This window comes from Phoca vitulina, unplaced genomic scaffold, assembly GCF_004348235.1.
Source record: "Phoca vitulina isolate PV1807 unplaced genomic scaffold, GSC_HSeal_1.0 scaffold40, whole genome shotgun sequence".
NCBI lineage: Eukaryota > Metazoa > Chordata > Mammalia > Carnivora > Phocidae > Phoca > Phoca vitulina.
This window is the reverse complement of record NW_022589743.1, coordinates 22,474,680-22,501,459: the sequence shown is the minus strand read 5'-3', so window position 1 is coordinate 22,501,459 and position 26,780 is coordinate 22,474,680. Positions and strand designations below refer to the sequence as shown.

General features: G+C 37.8%; 1 protein-coding gene across 1 annotated transcript in view; it reads right to left on the bottom strand.

Annotated features, from left to right (window-relative positions):
* Positions 1-26,780, bottom strand: part of EFCAB5 (EF-hand calcium binding domain 5) — a 165,648-nt gene that overhangs the window by 24,021 nt on the left and 114,847 nt on the right. Inside the window, exons 11-16 of the mRNA XM_032428752.1 lie at positions 21,225-21,324; positions 18,941-19,858; positions 17,160-17,234; positions 16,971-17,063; positions 12,774-12,988; positions 10,847-11,003 (exon numbers count right to left, since the gene is read on the bottom strand). Of these exons, the coding sequence (XP_032284643.1) occupies positions 10,847-11,003; positions 12,774-12,988; positions 16,971-17,063; positions 17,160-17,234; positions 18,941-19,858; positions 21,225-21,324 (1,558 nt within the window). The remainder of the gene's footprint in view (positions 1-10,846; positions 11,004-12,773; positions 12,989-16,970; positions 17,064-17,159; positions 17,235-18,940; positions 19,859-21,224; positions 21,325-26,780) is intronic.

Sequence of the window (26,780 nt, the reverse complement as noted above, 5' to 3'; positions counted from 1 at the left end):
CCCCCATCCCCTCACCCACCTCCCCTCTGCTAACCATCAGTTTGTTCTCTAGAGCCAAGAATCTGTTTTTTGGTTTGTCTCTTTTTCCTTGTTTTGTTTCTTAAATTCCACATATGAGTGAAGTTTTATGGTATTTGTCTTTCTCTGACTGGCCTATTTCACTTAGCATAATACTCTCTAGTTCCACCCATGTTGTTGCAAATGGCAATATTTCATTCTTTTTTTATGTCTGAATAATATTCCATTGTATGTATATGTGTGTGTGTATATATATCCCATCTTCTTTATCCATTCATCTATCAGTGGGCATTTGGGTTGCTTCCATAGTTTGGCTATTGTAAATAATGCTGCAATAAACAAAGGGGTGCATATATCTTTTTGAACTAGTGTTTTTGTATTATTTGGGTAAATACCCAGTACAGTGATCATTCGCTCATAGGGTAGTTCTATTTTTAATTTTTTGAGGAGTCGCCACAGATATCATGTTATTATCATGGGACTTCTGCTAAGATTCAATGAGAAAATACAGCGTCACTTACATGATATTTCTGCTAAAGGGGGATTAATCTGAATTTAATCATGAGGAAACATTAGACCAAACTAAAAGGACATACTAAAAACAACCAGCCTATAATCTTCAGAAATGTTAAAGTCATGGCAATCAAGGAAAGGCTGAGGAGTTGCTTAGAGATTCCTTGTTCCAGAGTGAAGAAACAGCAGTTTGTTTTACACTATTTGTCCAGTTTTCAGTTTCTTTTTTTTTTTCAGCTCTTTAAATATTTTATTTTTTAAATTTTATTTTGTTATGTTAGTCACCATACAATACATCATTAGTTTTTGATGTAGTGATCCACGATTCATTGTTTTCATATAACACCCAGTGCTCCATGCAGTACGTGCCCTCCTTAATACCCATCACCGGGCTAACCCATCCCCCCACCCACTCCCCTCTAAAACCTTCAGTTTGTTTCTCAGAGAAACAGTTTTCAGTTTCTTTAAAAAAAAACACTATGTGAGTGGGGTTTTCTAAATAAACATCGTTCTTAAATATTCAAGATTTCTTGAATTTGGTGACAAAATGCATCACCAAAATGTTATAACTTTAAGAAAGTTAAATGTCCTGCCTAAATAGAAACTTATATAGGGGTGTCTGGGTGGCTCAGTTGGTTAAGCGTCTAACTCTTGATTTCAGCTCAGTCTTGATCTCAGGGTCAGGAGTTCAAGACCCATGCTGAGCTCCACACTGGGGGTGGAGCCTACTTAAAAAAAATGAAACATATATTAAAGCAGATCTTATCATTTAATAGAAAATTAAAGGGCGTACATATCCAACAAATGTTAATAGCTATTCCTTGGGAAGTAATGGGGAAAGAGTGATTTATTCCATTAAATTCTACAGTATAGACAGATCACATGTTTTACAGCTTTTATATGTGGTATTTCTTCTCAGGTTAGGCTGTATTAGACAGAAATAAAAAGGGAAAATTACTGGCTAAAAGTTTCAAGTTGCCCCTTCCATATAAAAAAAAACTTGCATTTTGAGGATAGCAGCAGAAACACTTATAGAAATTTCTAAGTCTGTGACTTTATCCTATTTCTCCAATTTTTATCCAATTTTTAATCTTTGACACTGAAATAGATAAGAAGGGTAGAGCTAAACAAAACAAAATAAATAAACAAAGAGCTATTTGAAGATTTGCTGATCAGTTATTAGCTAATGTTTGAATTTAGAATTTTCTCCCTTTTTAAAGGAAGCTAAATCTGCCTTTCTTCTTCCATATGGCCATCAGCTCAGCAATCATCTCCTCAGGCCAGGTGGCTACCAATATGTGTTAAGAGAGAGTCATTTTGTATAAGCCTACCCTTGGAGAGAATAATTTGTTCTTCCTGCTTGCAGAAATTTATTTCTGGCAGCAGATTCTGCCTCCTCATTACTTTCCTCCTTCTCACTTGCTGGGCTTAACCCATCACATTTATGCTTTCTACCTATCCCTATTGCTGTACTTCAGTCATATGTATTGGAACTTCCTTATAATATCATCCTCAGGTTTCTTAAATTCTAGAAATCATCATGTCTAACTCCTTCCTTTTACAAATGAGAACACCTGGATCTGTCGAGGTTCAGTAACTTGCCTTTGGTCATGTGACCATTTTTAAAAAAAGATTTTACTTATTTATTTGAGGGGGAGGCAGAGGGAGGGGGAAAGGCAGACTCCCCGCTGAGCAGGGAGCATGATGCGGGCCTTGATCCAAGAACCCTGGGATCATGACCTGAGCCAAAGGCAGATGTTTAACTGACTGAACCACAGCCATGTGACCATTAAGTGAAAGATCTAGTATTGGAACACAGCTCTCTTGATGACTGTGTAGTGTTCTTTCCTCTATAGAACATGGTTCTGTTTTATGAAATTTGCCCACCTTATAAGTGGAGACCACTTCATTGTGCCCTTTGAAGCTTCATTCTTTGGATGCAGTCTAAGACAAGTAGTGTAGTGTAAAGTTTGCAGAAGACATAGTGAATGAAGAACACATGACAATTGATAAACTTAAGTACACTTGAAGATCAGTGAATACAATAATTTTGAAAGGGTTGAAGAACTTAACTAACCCTGATCATTCTTTTTTATCATTCACCGTATACTTTATGAATTGGAAATCTAGTATGTAAAAGTCACCAGATAAATCTTTAAACCCAGTGGAAAGCAAAATAACTTATACTGGAATCTAATCAAATGAATGAGGAAACTTATTATACGGGAATAAGAATTTTAGTAACTTTCGATTGGAAGTATTGATCAGAAGAGAAAAATGTAGTATAGGAAAAGAAAAGTGATCACTGGGTGTTATACGCAACTAATGAATCGTTGAACACTACATCAAAAACTAATGGTGTACTATATGTTGGCTAATTAAACATAATAATAAATAAATAAAAAAGAAAAGTCATTAAGGAGAATTAAGTGGTTAAATTATTAAATTCAGGAGAAACTTGCAAGCCAGCCCTACTTGAGAGGTGAATCAGACCTTGTAGAGGCAGAGAGATACAACAAGAAGAGAAAACAGGCAGAACTGAGGAATGTTTTGGATATTTTTAACCCCAAGAGCGAGGGTAGCTAGGTACACAGAAGGAATCTAACTATGTAAAGTTCTTGGACAAAGCACTCTACAACATATTCCGCTCCTGATAGCTCTGACATTTTCTACCCTTCCCACCAGCAATGCATGAGGGTTCCAACTTCTCTACATCCTTGCCAACATTTGTAATTTTTCTATTTTAAAAATTATAGCCATAGGGCGAGGAGCAAGATGGCGGAGGAGTAGGAGACCTAAATTTCGTCTGGTCCCAGGAATTCAGCTAGATAGGGATCAAACCATTCTGAACACCTATGAACTCAACAGGAGATCGAAGAAAAGAATAGCAGCAACTCTCTGAACAGAAAAGCGACCACTTTCTGGAAGGTAGGACGTGCGGAGAAGTGAATCCGAGGCGATATTCGGGAGGATAGATGGCGGGGGAGGGGCCTCCGTCGGCCGCTTCTGGCAAGTGATAGAGCCGCGGAGCACAAAATCGGAACTTTTAGAAGTCTGCTCTGCTGAGAGACATCGCTCCAGTGGCTAAGCGGGGGGTGGAACCCTCGTGGGACAGTGTGGTCTCAGGACCCTCGGGGTCACAGAAAGACTGGGGGTGCCTGAGTGCGGCAGAGCTCCCAGGTATCGGAGCAGGGAAGCCGGCTGCAGAGACGGAGCCGAGGTGCGGGCTCTCAGCTCGGGGTTGCCATAAACTGTGATCCGTGGCACAGTCGGGCCACTGCTCCTCCAGCAGGGACCCAACAAGCGGCAGATCCAGGGAGACTCCCCTTCCTCCCCCGGGAGGAGTGGTGTGGGAGCGCACTGCAGGGATCTGCTGGGTTTGGAGACCCCACACGGGGTTGGGTGCCAGAGATAGAAACGCGCGGTCATAGGCCGGGTGAGCAGGGAGTGCGGCCGGAGACTGGGGAGACGGGAGTGACTGACGGCTTTTCTCTGGGGGCTCACTGAGGAGTGGGGCCCCGAGTTCTCGGCTCCTCCAGGGCGGAGATTGGGAGGCCGCCATTTTCACTCTCGGCCTCCAAAGCTGTACAGAAAGCTTGCAGGGAACAAAAGCTCCCGAGAGCAAACCCAAGCAGATTACTTAGCCCGGACCGGGCAAGGGCGGGGCAATTCCGCCTCCGGCAAAGACATTTGGGAACCACGGCAACAGGCCCCTCCCCCAGAAGATCAGCAAGAACAGCCAGCCAAGACCAAGTTTACTGATCAATGAGAACGGCAGAACTCCAGCGCTAGGGGAATAATGCACATAGAATCCATGGCTTTTTTACCATGATTCTGTAGTCTTTCAAAGTTAATTTTTTAAATTTTCTTTTTCTTTTTTTTTTTGAACTTTTCTTTTTCCCTTTTTCAACCAACATCTTATCAATCCCTTTTTTAAAATTCTTTTTTATTTTTCATTTTTAGAGTCATATTCTATCCCTTCATAGTAGTTAACCTTATTTTTGGTATATATATATATATATATATATATAAGTCGTTCTCTCTTTAAAATTTTGGGATGCAGTTTCTTCTAACAGACCAAAACATACCCTAAATTTCTACTGTATGGCTTTGTTCTAGTCTCTTGCCTGATCACATTCTTTCCCCCTTTTTTTAAATTTCTCTTCTTTCTTCTTTCTTCTTATCTTATCAATTCCTTTTATAAAATCTTTTATAATTTTCATCTTTACAGTCATATTCCATCCCTTCATTGTATTAACCCTTATTTTTGTACATATATAAGTTTTTCTTTCTTTAAAATTTTGGGAGGCACCTTCTTCTAACAGACCAAAATACGCCCCAAATCTAGTGTGTGGCACTGATCTATGCACCAGCCTGATCATATTTGATCATATTCTTTTTTTTTTTATCTTTTTCTTTTTTTTCTTTTTCCTTTCTTTCCCTTTCTTTTCCCCCGGTTTCAGGTCTCTTTTGATTTCTTTAGTGTATATTTTTCTGGGGTCCTTGTTACCCTGTTAGCATTTTGTTCTCTCATTCATCGATTCTCCTCTGGACAAAATGACAAGATGGAAAAAATCACCTCAAAAAAAAGAACAAGAGGCAGTACCGACTGCCAGGGGCCTAATCAATACAGACATTAGTAAGATGTCAGAACTAGAGTTCAGAATGACGATTATAAAGATACTAGCTGGGCTTGAAAAAAGCATGGAAGTTATTAGAGAAACCGTTTCTGGAGAAATAAAAGAACTAAAATCTAACCAAGTCGAAATCAAAAAGGCTATTAATGAGGTGCAATCAAAAATGGAGGCTCTAACTGCTAGGATAAATGAGGCAGAAGAGCAAATTAGTGATACAGAAGACCAAATGATGGAAAATAAAGAAGCTGAGAAAAAGAGAGATAAACAACTACTGGATCACAAGGGCAGAATTCAAGAGATAAGTGATACCATAAGATGAAACAACATTAGAATAATTGGGTTCCAAGAAGAAGAAGAGAGAGGGGGCAGAAGGTATATTGGAGCAAATTATAGCAGAGAACTTCCCTAATTTGGGGAAGGAAACAGGCATCAAAATCCAGGAGGCACAGAGAACCCCCCTCAAAATCAATAAAAATAGGTCAACACCCCGACATCTAATAGTAAAACTTACGAGTCTCAGAGACAAAGAGAAAATCCTGAAAGCAGCTCGGGAGAAGAGACCTGTAACCTACAATGGTAGAAACATTAGATTGGCAACAGACCTATCCACAGAGACCTGGCAGGCCAGAAAGGACTGGCATGATATCTTCAGAGCACTAAATGAGAAAAATATGCAGCAAAGTATACTATATCCAGCTAGGCTGTCACTGAAAATAGAAGGAGAGATAAAAAGCTTCCAGGACAAACAAAAACTAAAGGAATTTGCAAACACAAAACCAGCCCTACAAGAAATCTTGAAAGGGGTCCTCTAAGCAAAGAGAGAGCCTAAAAGCAACATAGACCAGAAAGGAACACAGACAATATACAGTAACAGTCACCTTACAGGCAATACTGTGGCACTAAATTCATATCTTTCAGTAGTTACTCTGAATGTAAATGGGCTAAATGCCCCAATCAAAAGACACAGGCTATCAGATTGGATAAAAAAACAAGACCCATCGATATGCTGTCTGCAAGAGACTCATTTTAGACCCAAAGACACCCCAGATTGAAAGTGAGGGGGTGAAAAACCATTTACCATGCTAATGGACACCAAAAGAAAGCTGGGGTGGCAATCCTTAGATCAGACAAATTAGATTTTAAACCAAAGACTGTAATAAGAGATGAGGAAGGACACTATATCCTACTTAAAGGGTCTATCCAACAAGAAGATCTAACAATTGTAAATATCTATGCCCCTAACATGGGAGCAGCCAATTATATAAGCCAATTAATAACAAAAGCAAAGAAACACATCGACAACAATACAGTAATAGTGGGGGACTTTAACACCCCCCTCACTGAAATGGACAGATCATCTAAGCAAAAGATCAACAAGAAAATAAAGACTTTAAATGACACACTGGACCAAATGGACTTCACAGATATATTCAGAACATTCCATCCCAAAGCAACAGAATACACATTCTTCTCTAGTGCCCATGGAACATTCTCCAGAATAGATCACATCCTAGTTCACAAATCAGGTCTCAACCGGTACCAAAAGATTGGGATCATTCCCTGCATATTTTCAGACCACAATGCTTTGAAACTAGAACTCAATCACATGAGGAAAGTCAGAAAGAACTCAAATACATGGAGACTAAAGAGCATCCTACTAAAGAATGAATGAGTCAACCAGGAAATTAAAGAAGAATTTAAAAAATTCATGGAAACAAACGAAAATGAAAACACAACTGTTCAAAATCTTTGGGATGCAGCAAAGGCAGTCCTAAGAGGAAAGTATATAGCAATACAAGCCTTTCTCAAGAAACAAGAAAGGTCTCAAATACACAACCTAACCCTACACCTAAAGGAGCTGGAGAAAGAACAGCAAATAAAGCCTAAACCCAGCAGGAGAAGAGAAATAATAAAGATCAGAGCAGAAATCAATGAAATAGAAACTAAAAGAACAGTAGAACAGATCAACGAAACTAGGAGCTGGTTCTCTGAAAGAACTAACAAGAAAGACTTTAGTCTTTAGAAACACTAAACCCCTGGGCAGACTTACCAAAAAGAGAAGAGAAATGACCCAAATAAATAAAATAAAATAAATAAATAAAATAAAATAAATAAAATCATGAATGAAAGAGATGACAGCCAAAAAGAAAAGAGAAATGACCCAAATAAATAAAATCATGAATGAAAGAGATCACAACCAACACCAAAGGAATACAAACAATTATAAGAACATATTATGAGCAACTATATGCCAACAAATTAAGCAATCTGGAAGAAATGGATGCATTCCTAGAGATGTATAAACTACCAGAACTGAACCAGGAAGAAATAGAAAACCTGAACAGACCTATAACCACTAAGGAAATTGAAGCAGTCATCAAAAATCTCCCAACAAACAAAAGCCCAGGGCCAGATGGCTTCCCAGGGGAATTCTACCAAACATTTAAAGAAGAATTAATACCTATTCTTCTGAAACTATTCCAAAAAATAGAAATGGAAGGAAAACTTCCAAACTCGTTTTATGAGGCCACCATTACCTTGATCCCAAAACCAGACAAAGACCCCATCAAAAAGGAGAATTACAGACCAATATCCTTGATGAACATGGATGCAAAAATTCTCACCAAAATACTAGCCAATAGGATCCAACAGTACATTAAAAGGATTATTCACCATGACCAAGTGGGATTTATCCCTGGGCCGCACGGTTGGTTCAACATCCGCAAATCAATCAATGTGATACAATACATTAATAAAAGAAAAAACAAGAACCATATGATCCTCTCAATAGATGCAGAAAAAAATTGGGAGATCCTCCCAATAGATGCTTTTTCTTTCTGCTGCAAAGTACAGCATCCTTTCTTGATCAAAACTCTACAGAGTATAGGGATAGAGGGTACATACCGCAATATCATAAAAGCCATCTATGAAAAACCCACATCGAATATCATTCTCAATGGGGAAAAACTGAGAGCTTTCTCCCTAAGGTCAGGAACATGGCAGGGATGTCCACTATCACCACTGCTATTTAACATAGTATTAGAAGTCCTAGCCACAGCAATCAGACAACAAAAAGAAATAAAAGGCATCCAAATCGGCAAAGAAGAAGTCAAACTCTCACTCTTTGCAGATGATATGATACTTTATGTGGAAAATCCCAAAGACTCCACCCCAAAACTGCTAGAACTCATACAGGAATTCAGTAAAGTGGCAGGATATAAAATCAATGCACAGAAATCAGTGGCATTCCTATACACCAACAACAAGACAGAAGAAAGAGAAATTAAGGAGTCGATCCCATTTACAATTGCACCCAAAATCATAAGATACCTAGGAATAAATCTAACCAAAGAGGCAAAGAATCTGTACTCAGAAAACTATAAAATACTCATGAAAGAAATTGAGGAAGATACAAAGAAATGGAAAAACGTTCCATGCTCATGGATTGGAAGAACAAATATTGTGAAGATGTCAATGCTACCTAAAGCAATCTACACATTCAATGCAATCCCCATCAAAATACCATCCACTTTTTTCAAAGAAATGGAACAAATAATCCTAAAATTTGTATGGAACCAGAAAAGACCCCGAATAGCCAGAGGAATGTTGAAAAAGAAAAGCAAAGCTGGTGGCATCACAATTCCAGACTTCAAGCTCTATTACAAAGCTGTCATCATCAAGACAGTATGGTACTGGCACAAAAACAGACACATAGATCAATGGAACAGAATGGAGAGCCCAGAAATGGACCCTCAACTCTATGGTCGACTAATCTTCGACAAAGCAGGAAAGAATGTCCAATGGAAAAAAGACAGTCTCTTAAACAAATGGTGTTGGGAAAATTGGACAGTCACATGCAGAAGAATGAAACTGGACCATTTCCTTACACCACACACAAAAATAGACTCAAAATGGTTGAAAGACCTAAATGTGAGACAGGAGTCCATCAAAATCCTAAAGGAGAACACAGGCAGCAACCTCTTCATCCTCAGCCGCAGCAACTTCTTCCTAGAAACATCGCCAAAGGCAAGGGAAGCAAGGGCAAAAATGAACTATTGGGACTTCATCAAGATAAAAAGCTTTTGGACAGCAAAGGAAACAGTCAACAAAACCAAAAGACAACTGACAGAATGGGAGAAGATATTTGCAAATGACATATCAGATAAAGGGCTAGTATCCAAAATCTATAAAGAACTTATCAAACTCAACACCCAAAGAACAAAGAATCCAATCAAGAAATGGGCAGAAGACATGAACAGACATTTTTCCAAACAAGACATCCAAATGGCCAATAGACACATGAAAAAGTGCAAAAAACAAAACAAGACACTAAAAAATGGGCAAAAAAACTGAATAGACATATTTCCAAAGACATGCAAATGACCAAAAGGTGCATGAAAAGATGCTCAACATCACTTACAATTAGAGAAATGCAAATCAAAACGACAATGAGATACCATCTCACACCTGTCAGAATGGCTAGTGCCAAAAAGACAAGAGATAACAAGTGTTGACAAGGATGTGGAGAAAAGGGAACTCTTGTGCACTGCTGGTGGGAATGTAAATTGGTATAACCACTAGGAAAAACAGTATGGAGATTCCTCAAAACATTAAAAATAGAATTGCCATATTATCTAGCAATTCCACTCCTGAGTATCTAATGGAAAGAAATGAAATCACTATCTTGAAGAGATATCTGTACCACTGTGTTCATTGCAGAATTATTCACAGTAGTCAAGATATGAAAAAAAACCCAAGTGTCCATCAATGAATGAATGGATAAATAAAATGTGATTCACACACACACACACACACACACACACACACACACACAGGAATAGTATTCAGTCATGAAAAAGATGGAGTGCTGCCGTGGATGGATCTTGAAACCATTATGCTGAGTGAAATCAGACAGAGAAAGACAAATACTGTATGATATCATTTATATGTCGAATCTAAAAAAGCCAAACTCAGAGTATAAAATGGTGGTTCTTAGGGGTTGGAGGTGGGGGAGATTGGGGGGAATGTTGGTCAAAGTGTATAAACATCTTTTTTTTTTAAGGTTTTTAATTTTATTTTAGAGAGAGAGCACGTGCAAGCAGGGGGAGAGGCAAAGGGAGAGGGAGAGAATCTCAAGCAGACTCCACGTTGAGCACAAAGCCCAACCCGGGACTCATTCCTATGACTCTGAGATCATGACTTGAGCAGAAACTAAGAGTTGGATGCTTAACTGAGCCACCCAGGTGCCCCAAAGGGCATAAACTTCTATTATAAGATGAATAAGTTCTGTGGATCTAATGTACAGCATGGTGATTATAGTTAACAATACTGTATTATATACGTAAAAGTTGCTAAGAGAGTAGATCTTAAATGTTCTCACTACAAAAAAGAAATGGTAATTATGTGAAGTGGTAAAGGTGTTTAACTAATGCTACTGTGGTAATCATTTTGCAGTATATAAATATATCAAATCAACACACTGTACACCTTAAACTTACATGATGTTCTATATTAATTATATCTCAATAAAGCTGAAAAAAATTATAGCCATACTAATAGGTGTGAAGTGGTGTCCTGTGGTTTCAGAACCAGAGTTTTAACTATATATGTCATAGTACTGGAAAATGTGAAGCCAAGTTGTTACCACAGCTTTAATAAGAAAATTCTTATCTTTTTACCTTTCTTCATAGATTCTTTTTCCATTCCCTCCTTGTATGTGTACAAGAGTTCATCAACTTCCTTCAGATCCAGGAAGCCTGAGCCATCACTGTCCCACTTCTGAAACACGGCTTCTAGGAGAAGTTCCCGTCGGGCTCTGGAAGCATTCTGTCTAGCCTAGGATAGAAACAGGATAACAAAGCACAGGACATACTATCCATTGTGCTAGCTGCCATCCTATGTTTTTCCCCAAAAAGCACAGCACTATTTCTAAAACAGCTTTATAAAAATAGCTGGGGCTAAACATGATATTAATGGGAAAATGAAGTATTTAATTTTTTAAAAAGATTTTATTTATCTATTTGAGAGAAAGAACATGAGCATGTGCGAGAGAGAGCAGGCGCAGGGGGGGAGGGGCAGAGGGAGAGGAAGAAGCAGATTCCCCGCCCAACAGGGAGCCCCATGCAGGGCTGGATCCCAGGACCCTGAAATCATGACCTGAGCCGAAGGCAGACGTGAAGCATTTAATTTTAATCATCTAAATACCATTTCTCTGTTTCACTCGTAGACCAAAAACAAAAAACAAAACAAAACAAAAAACAGGCATTCTCTGCATTGGACTAAAGCACATTAACTTAGGAAAGGGGTTACACTCCTTAAGAGTCTTTGATTCATTCCTTTCTACTCCCTCGCTGGTTGTTTAGGAATATGATAAACACATGGCATACTCTACCTGGCTTCTTGGTGAGATATGCTGTGTATCGAAAGAGGATGAAGGGCAGTGTTCAAACAATGAAAAATGATTGTGTTCAAAAATTATTTTTCATAACTTAACATTGACCTAACTTGACATTGATTTTATTTACCGTTTAGATTTTTTACTAGATTAATTATATCAGTCAGATAGTAACTAAATTATTATCTAGATAGATTTAATTGCTAAAAGAAAGTAATATATAGCATTTGGTTAAATGGGGAAATTGCAATTGAGGAGGCAAAAGGGATATCAAGTCTAGAATTAGGTTGAGAAGACTCATAAGGCTGCTGAGATTAGTGAATATGTCCGGTGAATGTAATTTATATATTTCATAAAAGGGCACATAAATTGTTTATTTCAGCTAAGGTGTATGCATTTATCTATCATCAAGTAGGTACTAACTTCTTAGGAAACATGTATCACCTGGATTCACATGAATAAAAATACATATACAAATCATAATTGTACCCCTAGGTATGTGCATTAGTAAATGCATTCACACAGCAGATAGTGTGCATACACACACATTTTTTGCACATACACATTTCTACTCCTCAGAATCTGCTCTTCAAGCTTCAGAAGAGGAAAAAGAAAGCTGTACAATAAACCATCTCCTGCCACCAGCAATCATGTTATTATTAGGGGAATGAATTCTCTGGAGTGTGATCTCAGAACATTTGACAATAAAATAAAATACTTAATGGCTATGCTCATTGAAATAAAGCGATAAGTTTGGTTATAAACCTTTTTTTAAGGAACTTTCTTTTTTTTTTAAGATTTTATTTATTTGACAGAGAGGGACACAGCAAGAGAGGGAACACAAGCAGGGGGAGTGGGAGAGGGAGAACCAGACTCCCCACTAAGCAAGGAGCCCGATGGGGGACTCGATTCCCGGACCCTGGGATCATGACCTGAGCCGAAGGCAGACGCCTAACGACTGAGCCACCCAGGCACCCTATTTCTTTTTTAAGTAGACTTCACGCTCCTTGTGGAGCCCAATGCAGGGCTTGAACTCATGACCCTGAGATCAAGACCTGAGTTGAGATCAAGAGTCAGATGCTCAACCAACTGAGCCACCAGGGGCACCTTGGTTATAAATTTTTAAAGGGCCACATTAGGAGCAACTGAGGTTGAGAGATTTATTAATAATAGTGCCTCCACCTGTTTTATTGATAAATAATATTACTCACCTGCTCTAAGCCACTTATTTTCTCTTCTTTTGTTTCAACATAGCCCCGCTTAAAAAAGGATGTGAGGGTCTCACTGACACTCAAGGGGACATCTTCACCAATAAATGTCTCCAGAAGTTGCACAAACTGGAGCAGATTTAAGGAAACTCCATTGAAAGCACTTCTACCTTTTACTTCCTTGTAAGACTGAATATTTCTGATAATTGAGTGTAGGTCTATTAAGCAGGAAACATACAACAAACAGTAAAGTGAACAATTTCTTAAAGCTTAGAGAAAATATACAAGTACTTATTGTAATAAACATCTGCTACTTTTTTTCCTGTCAGAAACCCACGCTCCCTTCATGAGGAAAACATCTCTTCCCCACTGTCAGCTTATATTTTTATTTTCATTTCACATGTACCAATAGTTCATTTTTATGGCTGAGCAATATTTGATTTATAAATATGTCACAATTTTTTATTTATTCTCTTACTGATAGATACCTGGAATGTTTCCAGAAAGTTCAGGCTATTATAAATATACCTGGTTTACATATTCTTATATATGTTTTGCTGTTGTTGTTGTAAACATGCTTTTAAATCTATTGGATAAATAACTGGGATTGGAATATCTGGATCATGGGTAAATATGTGTTTGGTTTTACAACACATAGATATTTTCTGAAGTAACTGTAACATTTTAAACTCCCACCAACAATCCTGAAGAGTTCCAGTTTCTCCACAATCTTGCCAAGAGTCAATGTTGTCAGTCTTTTTCATTTTAGCCATTCGGGTCATATGTAGTGGTTTCTCATTGTAATGTTAGTCTGTTTTTCATGATGACTAATGACATTGTACACTTTTTCATGTGTTCATTACTCATTCTTATGTGTTTGATTTGTGAAGCATCTAGTAACATGTTCTACTAATTTATATTATGTTGTTTATATTTTTATTTTTGAGTTGTTGAAGATCTTTTTTTTTTTTAAAGATTTTTTTATTTATTTGAGAGAGAGAATGAGAGAGGGAGAGAGCACATGAGAGGGGGGAGGGTCAGAGGGAGAAGCAGACTCCCTGCTGAGCAGGGAGCCTGATGCAGGACTCGATCCTGGGACTCCAGGATCATGACCTGAGCCGAAGGCAGTCGCTTAACCAACTAAGCCACCCAGGCGCCCGAGTTGTTGAAGATCTTAATATTTTCTGGATAGCAGTCCTTTGTCAGATATAAATTTTGCAAATATTTTAAGTATTTTTTCCATATCTGTGGCTTATATATGCACTTCTTTAATGACATGTTTTAAGAAACAAAAGTTTTATTTGATGAGATCTAATTTATCATCTTATTCTTTTATGTTAATTTTTTTATGTTTCGAGTTTTTATTTAAATTCCAGTTAGTTAACATATAGTGTGATATTAGTTTCAGGTGTACAATATAGTGATTCAATACTTCCATACATCACCCTGTGCTCATCACAAGTGCCCTCTTTAATCCCCCCCACCCCCCATCTCTGCCCTGGTAACCATCAGTTTGTTCTCTATAATTATAGAGTCTGTTTCTCTCTCTCTCTCTGTCTTATTTTTTCTCCTTTGCTTGTTTGTTTCTTGAATTCCACATATGAATGAAATCATATGATATTTGTCTTTCTCTCACTTTTTCGCTTAGCGTAATATACTCTAGCTCCATTCACTTCGTTGCAAAGGACAAGATTTCATTCTTTTTTTTATGACTGAGTAATATTCCATTATATATATTTTATATATTATATGTAATATATATTACATCTTTTCTTTTTTTTTTAAAAAGATCTTATTTATTTATTTGAGAGAGAGAGAGAGAGAGAGAAAACTCAAGTGGGGGGAGGGGCAGAGGGAGAGGCAGAGAGACAAGCACATTCCCCGCTGAGCGCGGAGCCAGATGCGGGGCTCTATCTCAGGACACTTAACCTACTAAGCCACCCAGGCACCCCTACACTACATCTTCCTTATCCATTCATCAATCGATGGACAGTTGGGCTCTTTCCATAATTTGGCTATTGTTGATAATGCTGCTATAAACATCGGGGTACATGTATCCCTTTGAATTATTATTTCTGTATCCTTTGGGTAAATACCTAGTAGTGCAATTGCTGGGTTGTAGGGTAGCTCTATTTTTAATTTTTTGAGGAACCTCTATACTGTTCTCCACAGTGGCTGCACCAGTTTGCATTCCCACCAACAGTGTAAGACGGTTCCCCTTTCTCTGTATCCTCGCCAATACCTGTTGTTTCCTGTGTTGTTAATTGTAGCCATTCTGACAGGTGTGAGGTGATATCTCATTGTAGTTTTGATTTGTATTCCCCTGATGAGGAGTGAGGTTGAGCATCTTTTCCTGTGTCTGTTGGCCATCTGTATGTCTTCTTTGGAAAAATGTCTATTCATGTCTTCTGCCCATTTCTTAACTGGATTATTTGTTTTTTGGGTATTGAGTTTGGTAAGTTCTTTATAGATTTAGATGAATCAGGTGGTACTGAGCATCCCCCACCTTTGCTACAAGACCATGTGATATAGGTCTGGCCAATGATTCCCATATGACAGCAATGTGATCCACTATATGCCAATGAGAATGAGCCCCAGAACTTTTTGGGAACTACTGGGGAAGAATCACTCTTTTAGCATTCTGATTCCTGAACATAGGCTCTAGGCTTAGCAATACTCTTATGGACATCTCTATCACAACATGGAGAAAACGACCTAAAACTGAAAGTTACACAGAGAGGAACAGGGCTGAGAGGCAGAGACAGTGTCTCACTGCTGTTATTGAGCCCTTGGATTCATTTGTGCCTGAAGCCAGCTGTGGTTTGGATTTGACAGTTAAATAAATCTATAAATACTACAGCAACCTCTCCCCCGAAGAGTCTTGACTAATATATTTATCTTGAAGCCCAGTCTTATAATATGAAGCATATTTCATAAAATATCAGCCCAGTGACTTATGTTTGATTTATTCACCGATTCAATCATTCATGCCCTCATGCCTTCCATATGAGATTTGACATGACCTAAAAATAATCACCCATGCAGTTTTTTTAAATGGTAAAGCAAAACTGAAATAAAGAAGTAAGACCAGGGGCACCTGGGTGGCTCAGTCGGTTAAGCGTCTGCCTTCGGCTCAGGTCAGGATCCCAGAGTCCTGGGATCAAGCCCTGCATCGGGCTCCCTGCTCAGCGGGGAGCCTGCTTCTCCCTCTCTCTCTGCCTGCTGCTCTGCCTACTTGTGTTCTCTCTCTCTGTCAAATAAATAAATAAAATCTTTTAAAATAAATTAAAAAAAAAGAAGTAAGACCAGGAGAAGAAGAACACGAACTAGCAGGCCACAGGAGCTTGACCGATGCCATGCATTTTTACCAAAGTATTTTGAGGATAGAAAGTTTGTTATTTGACCCAGGCTTAAATGAGAAAAAAATCTGCAGAGAGGAAGAAAATAATCTTAATATAATTAGTTCTACTACTTGTTGGTGGAAGATAAAATGATAAAATAGCACTGCAGTAAAATATGAGTACTTGTTGGAACAATCATTGTTAAATACATGGTTTATCTGAGAGCTAAAAGCTACTCTTTGCTCTCTCTGTTAAGTCGATCTTAGTTTATAAGTCTTTAAAAACAAGACAGATTCAAACCTGTCTCACATGTTGAGTTATGGAACTATCAGGGAGAGGAATTGCTGGACTGATTTCTTTCTTTCTTTCTTTTTTTGACTTTTTATTGTTATGTTAATCACCATACATTACATCATTAGTTTTTGATGTAGTGTTCCATGATTCATTGTTTGTGCATAACACCCAGTGCTCCATGCAGAACGTGCCCTCCTTAATACCCATTAGCCTGGATTGATTTCTATTGAGTTCTAATATCTGATATCTGATTCCCTTTGTATACCTGGATCATAGCTTCAAAGCGGTTGTAGGGCCATGTAATGGTAAAAACAAATTGTATACTAATGCATATGTTTTAAAGCAGAAAAGCATCCCTCAATAGCACATGCCTACATGTACACTACCACCAAAAACATTCATCTTGTCTATGTTTAGATCCATCAGCTCAGGGACAAAATAATGCAAGGATCACCCTGCCATCGTGTGTTGGCTAAGTTCAGTTTTTATCATGGGGTACCACAGTAAATTAAATTCATCAATTGGACTGCCATCTAGTCTTCCTAGTTTGGTTGCTAACATGTACCTGTGAACCTGGAGTTACCGAGGAGTAAGTTTGCTTGTTCCTCATCTTCACATTTGATACAATTCATCTTCCAGTTACAAGTCAAAAGTTCGCCTACAAAATATACATTCCATAACACAGACAATTTAATTTCACTTTCATAATGTTTTTGTTCTAGATTATAAATGAAAGGAGGATTAAATGAGTCACCTGACCATGACTTTCCTTCTATTTCTTGGGACTTTTCACAGGATGGCTCTTTCTGACTTTCCTTTTTTGTCGTTTCTAAAAGGAACAAAAGAAAGTGGCTATAATGAACTGGAATTTAAATAAAAACTTGAAAGAAAAAAAAGAAAATGCCTATAAATTGGACTTTATATATTCTATGATATATTCCTAAGTTAATGAATGAGAAAAATGCCTTGCATATAGAACAACAAAAACGTTCTATCAGGTTATTTCCCATTTATGTTGTGTCACATTCAACCACAATGATATCACTTAATAACTTTAAGTTGTTGAGAGCAGCTCTATGACAAAAGCTATTTGTTGTACCCAAATTTGGCCACTCAATCTGAGGGCTACATTTCCTAGCCTCTGTCACAGCTAGATGTCACCAAATGCCTAAATTCTGACCAATGTGATGTGTGGGCAAGTGATGTAATGCCTACCCCTTCTTTTTTCTCCTTACCTTTTGGTCAGAATATGGACACGGTAGTGAGTCATCCAGGACTATGTGGTTAGAGGGGACACAAGATAGAACTTGAGCCAGTGCTGAGTTCATGGGACTGAGCTGTCATATAAGTTTTAACTTTTATATCAAAAGGAAAGAAACTCCTATGTTGTTTAGACATTGCTATTTTGTTTTGGTTTTGTTTATGTTTTTTTTTAAGACACTGTCATTTTGGATCACTGTTACACTTAACAAAATTAAGTCCTTACTAATAACATCTGATTGAATAGTAACTTCACGATTTTCCTAGCTGCATCCCTACTATGTAAGGAGAGCCAAAAATTAATAGCCTTATTTTATGGACAACCAAACATAATGCTGAAAAAATGAGATATTTCAATTTAGTTACTGATAATGTAGAATCTAGAACACAGGTTACTCATGTCTTAGGAGTTTTGAATAAGGACTTTTTTTGGGACTGTGGGACTTTAAAATTAAAGAGCAGAACTTTAAAAATATTTATGCCTAACTGAGGGCTTAAGTGGTGTTGAGACTGGCTTTCTAAGAAGCTCGAATCTTTCAACAAAAAGGCATACATTGGCATAGGCAATTCAGAGGAAAAGTCTTCTGCAGAATAAATATTTGACATGCAGAGTGTTTTCTGTCTTAAATATAACTTTCAGAAACTCTTCTAGAACACATATCTTATATAACTGAAAAATGCAAGATCCAGTTTATAGTTGAAATAAAAGACATTTTAAAAAGTGGCTTCTAATATTAGACACCACCACATTTAAAATGAAAAGGCTTCTAGGGCCTCTGGGTGGCTCAGTCGGTTAATCGACCGACTCTTGTTTTTGGCTCAGGTCATATCTCAGGGTCCTGGGATTGGGCCCCGCATTGGGCTCTGTGCTCAGCACAGTCTACTTGTCCCTGTTCCTCTGCTCCTCTTCCCGCTTTCTCTCTCTCCCAAATAAATAAATAAAATCTTAAAAAAAAAAACAAAAAACCGGAAAGGGTTTCTACTGCCTTTTCAGGAGTCCAGTGAAATTTTCTATATGTAATATTACCAGATTGCTTCCTTATGAATGGGCTTCCCGTGCAAAAGGAATTCGAGATAAATTGACAATAGAAACATTCTGGTTTGTATTTAATTGATTGTTCAAGGCCTAGACACATGTTGCATAGCAAAATATCTAAGGTTTGAATGATCTGGTATGCCAGAAAAGATCCTAATTGGAATGAGTATTTTCTGAAAAGACTTAAACAATCACTCCACAAACATGAAGCTGATGTCATAGATGAACTGCGTTACTACCTGAAAGATGATCTTTTCTTCTTGACGTCAGAACTTCCTCTTGCAGTTCAGGACTCACAGATAGTTCCTCTTCATATATTTGCTCCTGAGTCTTCTCTTCCCGTGGGGAGATTTCAGTGTACTCATAGGAAGTAGCCTCCCTAGATATTTTACTTTCTCTGAAGATACTACCTCTTTCTGATTGTAAAGTTGAATCCTGTTGTTTTTCTGGAATTATCTCTCTGGATGGTTCTTGTTCTGCAGTTGACCCTTTGTGTGATCCTTGTTCTGCTACTGACTCTCTGTGTGATCCTTGTTCTGCAACTGACCTTCTGTGTGATCCTTGTTCTGCTACTGACTCTCTGTGTGATCCTCGTTTTGCAACTGACCCTTTGTGTGCTCCTCCTGTTACTGACTCTCTGTGTGATCCTTGTTCTGCTGTTGACCCTTTGTGTTGTCCTTGTGCTGATATTGATTCTCTGTAGAGTCCTTGTTCTGCAGTTGATTCCATGTTGACTCCTTGTTCTGAAGATGACACTCTTTGTGGTGGTCTTTGTTCTATTAACTCTCTACTTGATCCTTGTTCTGGAGTTGACCCTTTGTGGGTTTCTTGTTCTGTTACTGATTCTCTGTATAGTTCTTTTTCTCCAGTTGACTCTCTGTCTTGTTCTTGTTCTTTGGTTGAAATTCTGTTTGGTTCTTGTTCTGAAGTCGTCTCTCTCTGCTCTTCTGGCAGTGTTGATTCATTATGTTCATCATGTTTATGTTGATCTTCTGGAGTTTCTAACAACTTGCTTTGGGTTTTGCTAGCATGTTTTTCAGAAAGTAATGCATTCATCTCTAAGAGCACTTTGTCAAAGTCTTCATAAATATGTTTCTGATTATCCATGTCTCCCCAGAACTCAGGCAAGTCTATCTCTTCAAATTCAATGAATGGCCCTAATGCAGAAAAAAAAAAATATTTCCCTAAACAATTGATGTTATAATGAAGAATCAGAGCTAGTAAATTAATGCAATACAGTGTTGATCACAGTAATTTAACATAGGCCTATTGCTTTAAATAAATAACAGTTACCTTTACCTACAACACAATAAAAGCAAAAAAGATATTCAAGGGAACATAAAAGATGCTCACTACTGTAAGTTAGAAATTACCCCTTCCTAATAGGTGTGGTTTTGGAAATAGTATGATTCTTCCTCTTCTACTTGGAGAGTTGCTTAGACTGCCAAGACAATAGAATTTATCCTCTGTTTATGGTCCTCCAACAACAACCATAGCATAGGGATGAGGAAGAGGACACATGTCTTCCACCTCAAATACCTTTTAAATATCTACAATATCAAAATAAAAGCAAATCTCTATCATTCACTGGGCTATGTTTTCCTAATATTCATTTTCTCCCCCTTCCTTATTCTCTCCCTTTCTTTCTTCTTCATTCCTCAATTCTTTTCCTCCACAACTTATGTGAACACCTGGTTCAGAATTCTAGGGAAAGATTGGATAGCATTCACCAGAATCCCACTCAAACAGTAAAATAACAATAATAACAAAACAACTCTGGTGTCCAGGACTACTCTATATCACCCATAGATTTTTAAGTGTCCAACTATTTTCACACAGAACTAAATTATCAACATTCTTTGGAAAACCCATCCATTCAAAGGCTTTCTTTTTAAAAAATAAAAATGGAGCATCTGGGTGGCTCAGTTGGTTAAACATCCGGCTCTTGATTTCAACTCAGGTCATGATCTCAGGGTTGTGAGATCAAGTGCCACATCAGGCTCTGTGCTGGGCGTGGAGCCGGCTTAAGATTCTCTCTCTCCTTCTCCCTTTGCCCCTGCCCCCTTTCTCCCTCTCAAAAAAAACCCCATAATCCTCCTTGTTTTGGTAGTAATATAAAAAAGATATTTTACTGTATAATTTCAGTAAAGGTGGAGAAGTAAAAATGCTTGGGAGAAGGAAACATTTTTCTTAGAAATTTTAGAATTCTAAGTTGGACATTAAAACTGGAATTACCATTACCAACTTAATTTCCAAAACATTCAGATTGCCACTCAAGCACCTCTTCATTTGAATGAACTTAAAATTGAGTTCTAACTTGACAACTTTTAGTATTGGACTATAGTGAGAAATACATCTAGTTGTGATGAAGAGTGAATTTTGTGAGGAATGAACAGTTAGATTAGCTATCATGATCTAAGGGAGATATCATATGAAGGGATTCCATGGGAATACAATGACTTTTATCATAGGAGTATATTACGTCATTCTAGTTTGAGCATACTCCCTCTGAATGGCACTTACATTGTCTTGGGTTTCGCAGCAAACTTCTAAGCGTTTTTGAACTTTGGTCATAGAATGTTTCCAGCAAGGCCAATGTCCTCTGCCGATCCAAAAACCCTACCTAAGCAGAAAGTTTGCAATTAGTTGATACAGGAGATTTGAGATTTTTATGTAAATGAATATGGTTTATTGAAGCTTTTATCGTCACCACCACTACCATCATTATGTAAATAAAAGCTACAGAGTCAAAATCATGAAAGCTATATCTTGCCTTTAGGCTTATACTCTACTTCCCCATGCTGTGACAAGTCAAAATACCTTGCACTTAATAGATGCTTAATAATAGTTACTGACTTAATAGTTACTTACCTTGCACTTAATAGATGCTTAATTAAGTTACTGACTTAATAATAGTTACTGGCTAAATCCAATGTATAATGCTCAGTTTTTATCTAATTAGACCTGAATATGGCACTTGAAACACTTAACCACTCCCTACCTGTTCTTTTTTGCATCATTTTTGAGAAACATTTTAACTACAGAAAAATAGAGAAAATGATAAAACTAACACTTGTGTTCCCAACACCCAGAAATGATTATTGTTAATATTTTGCATATGTACTTTAAAAACATATAATTGATATCATAGTACATATGTACTTCTTAAAATTGCTTTTATTTACTCAACATTGAGATCAATTCATATATGTAAAGAAATATATTTTATTCCTTTTAGCTGCTGTATGGTATTCTATAATATGAAAACACTGTAATTAAAAAAAATTTTTTTTAGATTTATTTATTTATTTGAGGGGGTAGGGGCAAAGGGAGAGGGAGAGAGAATCCTCAAGCAGACTCCCGACCCAGTGTGGAGCATAGTCCTAGGACCCTGAGATCATGACCTGAGTGGAAATCAAGAGTTGGCTGCTTAACCAACTGAGCCACCCAGGTGCCCCCAAAACACTGTAACTTTTTTAAAAGTCCCTTTATTGATGGGCATTTAGATTATTTCCAGTGTTTAGATACCAAAATAATGCTGCAGTGGATATGCTTATACACATTCCTTGCATACATGTATAAACATTTCCCTAGGGTAATAATTAAAAGTGTTAATTAATGGATTGTATACCATGAGCATTTTTTAAATTATGTTCAGTTAGCCAGCATATAGCATATCATTTAAGATTTTATTTATTTATCAGAGAGAGAGAGAGCACAAGCAGGGGGAGCATCAGGCAGAGGGAGAAGCAGGCTCCCTGCTGAGCAAGGAGCCCAATGTGGGGCTCGATCCCAGGACCCTGGGATCATGACCTGAGCCAAAGGCAGATGCCCAACCGACTGAGCCACCCAGGCATCCCTACTATGAGTATTTTGAGCTTTAGTAGTTATTGCTAAATTGCTCCACAAAATACCTATACCAATTTACTTCTCACTATTATTGAATGAGAATATCATTTTTCCATATCCATGCCAATACTTGATATTATTAGAGTTCATGATTTTTCCCAATCTGATGGGTTAAAAATGGTATCTGGTTATTTTAATTTGCATTTCCCTGATTATTAGTGAGATTAAATATATTTTCATATGTTTATTATGTATTTGTGTTTCCTTATCTATGGAAGGCTTTTTTATGTCCTTTTCCTTTCTTCAGTTGGGAAGAGTTGTCTCTTTCTTATTAATTTGTAAAGTTTTGATAATGATCATTCTGTTATCTATATACTAAATACACTTTCCCAGTTTAATCTCTTATTTTTTTTAAAGATTTTATTTATTTATTTGACAGAGAGAGACACAGCGAGAGAGGGAACACAAGCAGACGGAGTGGGAGAGGGAGAAGCAGGCCTCCCGAAGAGCAGGGAGCCTGATGCGGGGCTTGATCCCAGGACCCTGGGATCACGACCTGAGCCGAAGACAGACGCTTAACCAACTGAGCCACCCAGGCGCCCCAAATCTCTTATTTTTTAATTTAACTTTTGGTGAGTTTAGCCATATCAATGTTTTTAATTTTGAGGTAGCCAAATGTATCAATTATTTCTTGTATGGTTTGCGCTTATTGAGGTATTCTTTAAGAAATATTACCTATACCAAGGTCAAAAGTCATGCTCTATATGTGCTTCTAAAACTTTTATAATTTTGTTTTCCACATCCAGGTCTTTGATTAGATAGGACTTATTTTTGCTCATTATTGAGGCTCAAACCTAATTTTAATTTCTTCCCAATTGTCCTAACTTAGCATTTATTGATTAGTCTCTTCTCACCGAATTATTTGCTACCTATGCTATGCACTAAGTTCTCACATACTCATAAATCTGATGCCAGGCCCAATATTCTGTTAATATAGCTTTATTTTTAAAAAATCAGGGAAATCAGGGCGCCTGGGTGGCTCAGTTGGTTAAGCGCCTGACTCCTGATTTCAGCTCAGGTCATGATCTCAGGGTCATGGGATCGAGCCCCATGACCAGCTCCATGCTCAGTGGATTCTCTCCCTCTCTCTCTGCTCATGATTTCTCTCTCTGTCTAAATAAATAAATAAAATATTTAAAAAAAAACACAGGGAAATCCTCCCCAACTTGTTCTTCTTTTTATAACTGTTTTTGCTATATTTGGACCTTCATTTCCATAGAGTTTTAAAAAAGGAAATCTTTTAAAAAGATACAACATACATTCATAAAAGTATACAGATAATAAGCAAATGGTTTTTATCACAGTATAATCACACACAGGAGCTGTTTCTCAAAGGAGAAAAAAAAACATTAGTAGAGGGCATGATTTTGCTCCATAACTCAAGGAACCTATAGTGTAATTCTTCTGTGACAACTTGCCATAACATTCCAATTTGCCCCAGACACTTCAGATACTGTAGGATCATCTAGGTGATAAGGTATAAGGTAAAGAAGAGTTTTTGTGCTGCAGCCTACAAAGTCTACAAAGCTTTTTCTTGCTCTAGGACTTACTCTCGCAGCTGATAGCTCAATAAATGTAGAAGAGCAGCACATGAGAGTAAACGTTGTTCCTAGAATGTAAAAAGGTCCAATAAGCATTGTGCCTCTTTCTTTGTGGCAGGTGGCACATTTGCCTCGTATTTGAGATATTCTGTCATGCTTCAGACTACTGGACTGCTAAAACTTTCACCAAGGTAGTAAACCCCAATTTTACATGGTTTTTATCTTTTACCCTCTGACACATATGGGTTGTACCAAGGCATCTAACGCTTCTTCATGCTCAGCAGGTCCAATCACCATGATGGAAATCATCAAGGTAGTAGATCTGACATTCTGTGAGATGTCTGCATACTAGATTATAATAGAAAGAAAGAGGGCTATCTTACTTCTATGGTAAGGCATAAAAGTATAGTGCTGACAGGTAAAGTCAAACTTCTGTTTGTCCTTGTAAACTGCTCTGGAGAAAACAGTATTTGACAATCCAATAGTTGTGAGTGAGGGGCTGTGTCAGTTTGGTTCAATAAAGATTCCACATGGTGAAGAACAACTGCAAATGGAGTCATAGTAACCTACAAACATTCTTTAAGATCTATCTTCTGCATAGGCAAAAGAGGTGAATCAGACAAGAATGTGATAATGTTACTTCTTCTGAATCCTTCACCTCATTCATATATTTTTATGTCTAATTTCTGTGGAATTGTTTTGGGTTTGTTTGTTTGTTTGTTTGGTAAATGGTAAATTTACCAAATGGTAAATTCTGGCAGACAGAGAAGAGAAAGTTCAGGAGTTTCTATTTGGTCCTTCCTACCATGATAGCCTTCAGCCTCCAATTTGTGAGGATCCTGCCAGTTGCTGAAGATGTTTATTCCAATTATACATTCAGGAACCAGAAATAAACATAGCTAAAGACACAGATTAATTGGGAGACCAAAATAGCATTTATCACCTGATAGCCATAAACTCTAATTTTAACCAATGGTCCACTGGGGCATTTTGAGATTCTAGGGATTAGTATTAACTTGGAGTCAGTGTCTGGTAATCTCAGAAAGTCTGGGATATTTCCCTCTTTCCAATGTTTTCCACCCTAGTAAATGGCTATAGGTCTTTTGAGGAACACTTGGAGTAAGATCTACTGTATATGCTTGAGGCAATCTTGAGGATTCTTCCTCAAGAGAGCCAGCCTCCTGTTCTAAATCAAAGAATTCTGGGCATGTAAATTGTCTGGAAACTGGATAAGAAGCCAAGATTCTCCACTGAGGTGTCTCAACTCATGTTTCTGGCCCCATAGTTAGAGATTTTCTGTAAATAACTTTAGTGATAATTTGGTAGACATCCTATGTATTTAACCTCTAAGGAAACCATTATCACCACAGAAAATCCATGTGGGTCAAAATTTTCAGATAGCCACTCTAGTTCTTGCTGTTCATTGTGGTAATTCCAATTATACATTAAGTAGGTAAATAGCCATAGTGTGAGTCCTAGATAAAATGAGCCCATTTTATTATGGACTTTGATCTTGGGCATTGAGTCAAAATACCATTTATCTATGATATCTATAAGCACAGACTTTGACCAGTAGACCTTGTCTCTGACAGTTAAACACTGTCTTCTGTCACTCTGGAATCCCATAATTTCAATGGCAGTGTCTACTATCATCATCTTCAGCCTACAGAGGACAGCTACCAAACAGCTTTTTAGAGACGCTAATGCTCCCCCTCATTAATGTATTTCTCAAGAAAGTATCATCTGGACCTTCTGGGAGGATATGGTAAAGGTTCATAATAGGCAGGCTACATAAGAGAAGTCAACTTTAGCAACATTAGCCTTTGGATTTCTTCCTCTATAGTATGCCAAGAAGATTCTGGCATCTCAATCTCATTGAATGTAGGCCATATTTGGGTCAAGGTTTCAATTTACCTACCAAGGGAACTGTTAAAACCATTCCCATATACTCAAAATATTACTGCTAAGTAAATCTTCTAAGTACAACAATATTGACAAGTTTGAGCCAATCCAAACTTATATTCATCCTTCTTAGTCTAAAAGTTTTATAAACAGGGGCTCCTGGGTGGCTCAGTCGTTAAGCGTCTGCCTTCGGCTCAAGTCATGATCCCAGGGTCCTGGAATCGAGCCCTGCATTGGGCTCCTGTGGAACCTGCTTCTCCCTCTCCCACTCCCCCTGCTTGAGTTCCCTCTCTCACTGTGTCTCTCTCTGTCAAATAAATAAATAAAATCTTTTAAAAAAATAAAAGTTTTATAAACTATCCCCACACATATCCTCCAGGTTTTTGCTGCTATGAATGAGCAAAAACTTGTTATTCTCTTGCAGTACCAACAATAACTTCTCAGTACAGATTTGACTGTCCTGATGGGACATGCTGAGATCTGACCCCAATTTTGGGTCTAAAGGCAATGAATGTTGTACAGGTGGACCTTAAGGAAAATAGACATACCCCTGCAAACTAATTGCCTTAAGTGAAGTTATCATAGGGACTCTAAGGAAAGAAAAGTTAATATTCTCAAGTAGGAGAGAAGGGATTGCTTTTGCTGCCAAGGGAGGCTTAGAGAGATTTGTAGCTCAAGTCTTAGCTTTCATCCAAATGTAAACATTCCAAGTCTTAAGGTCCCTCTA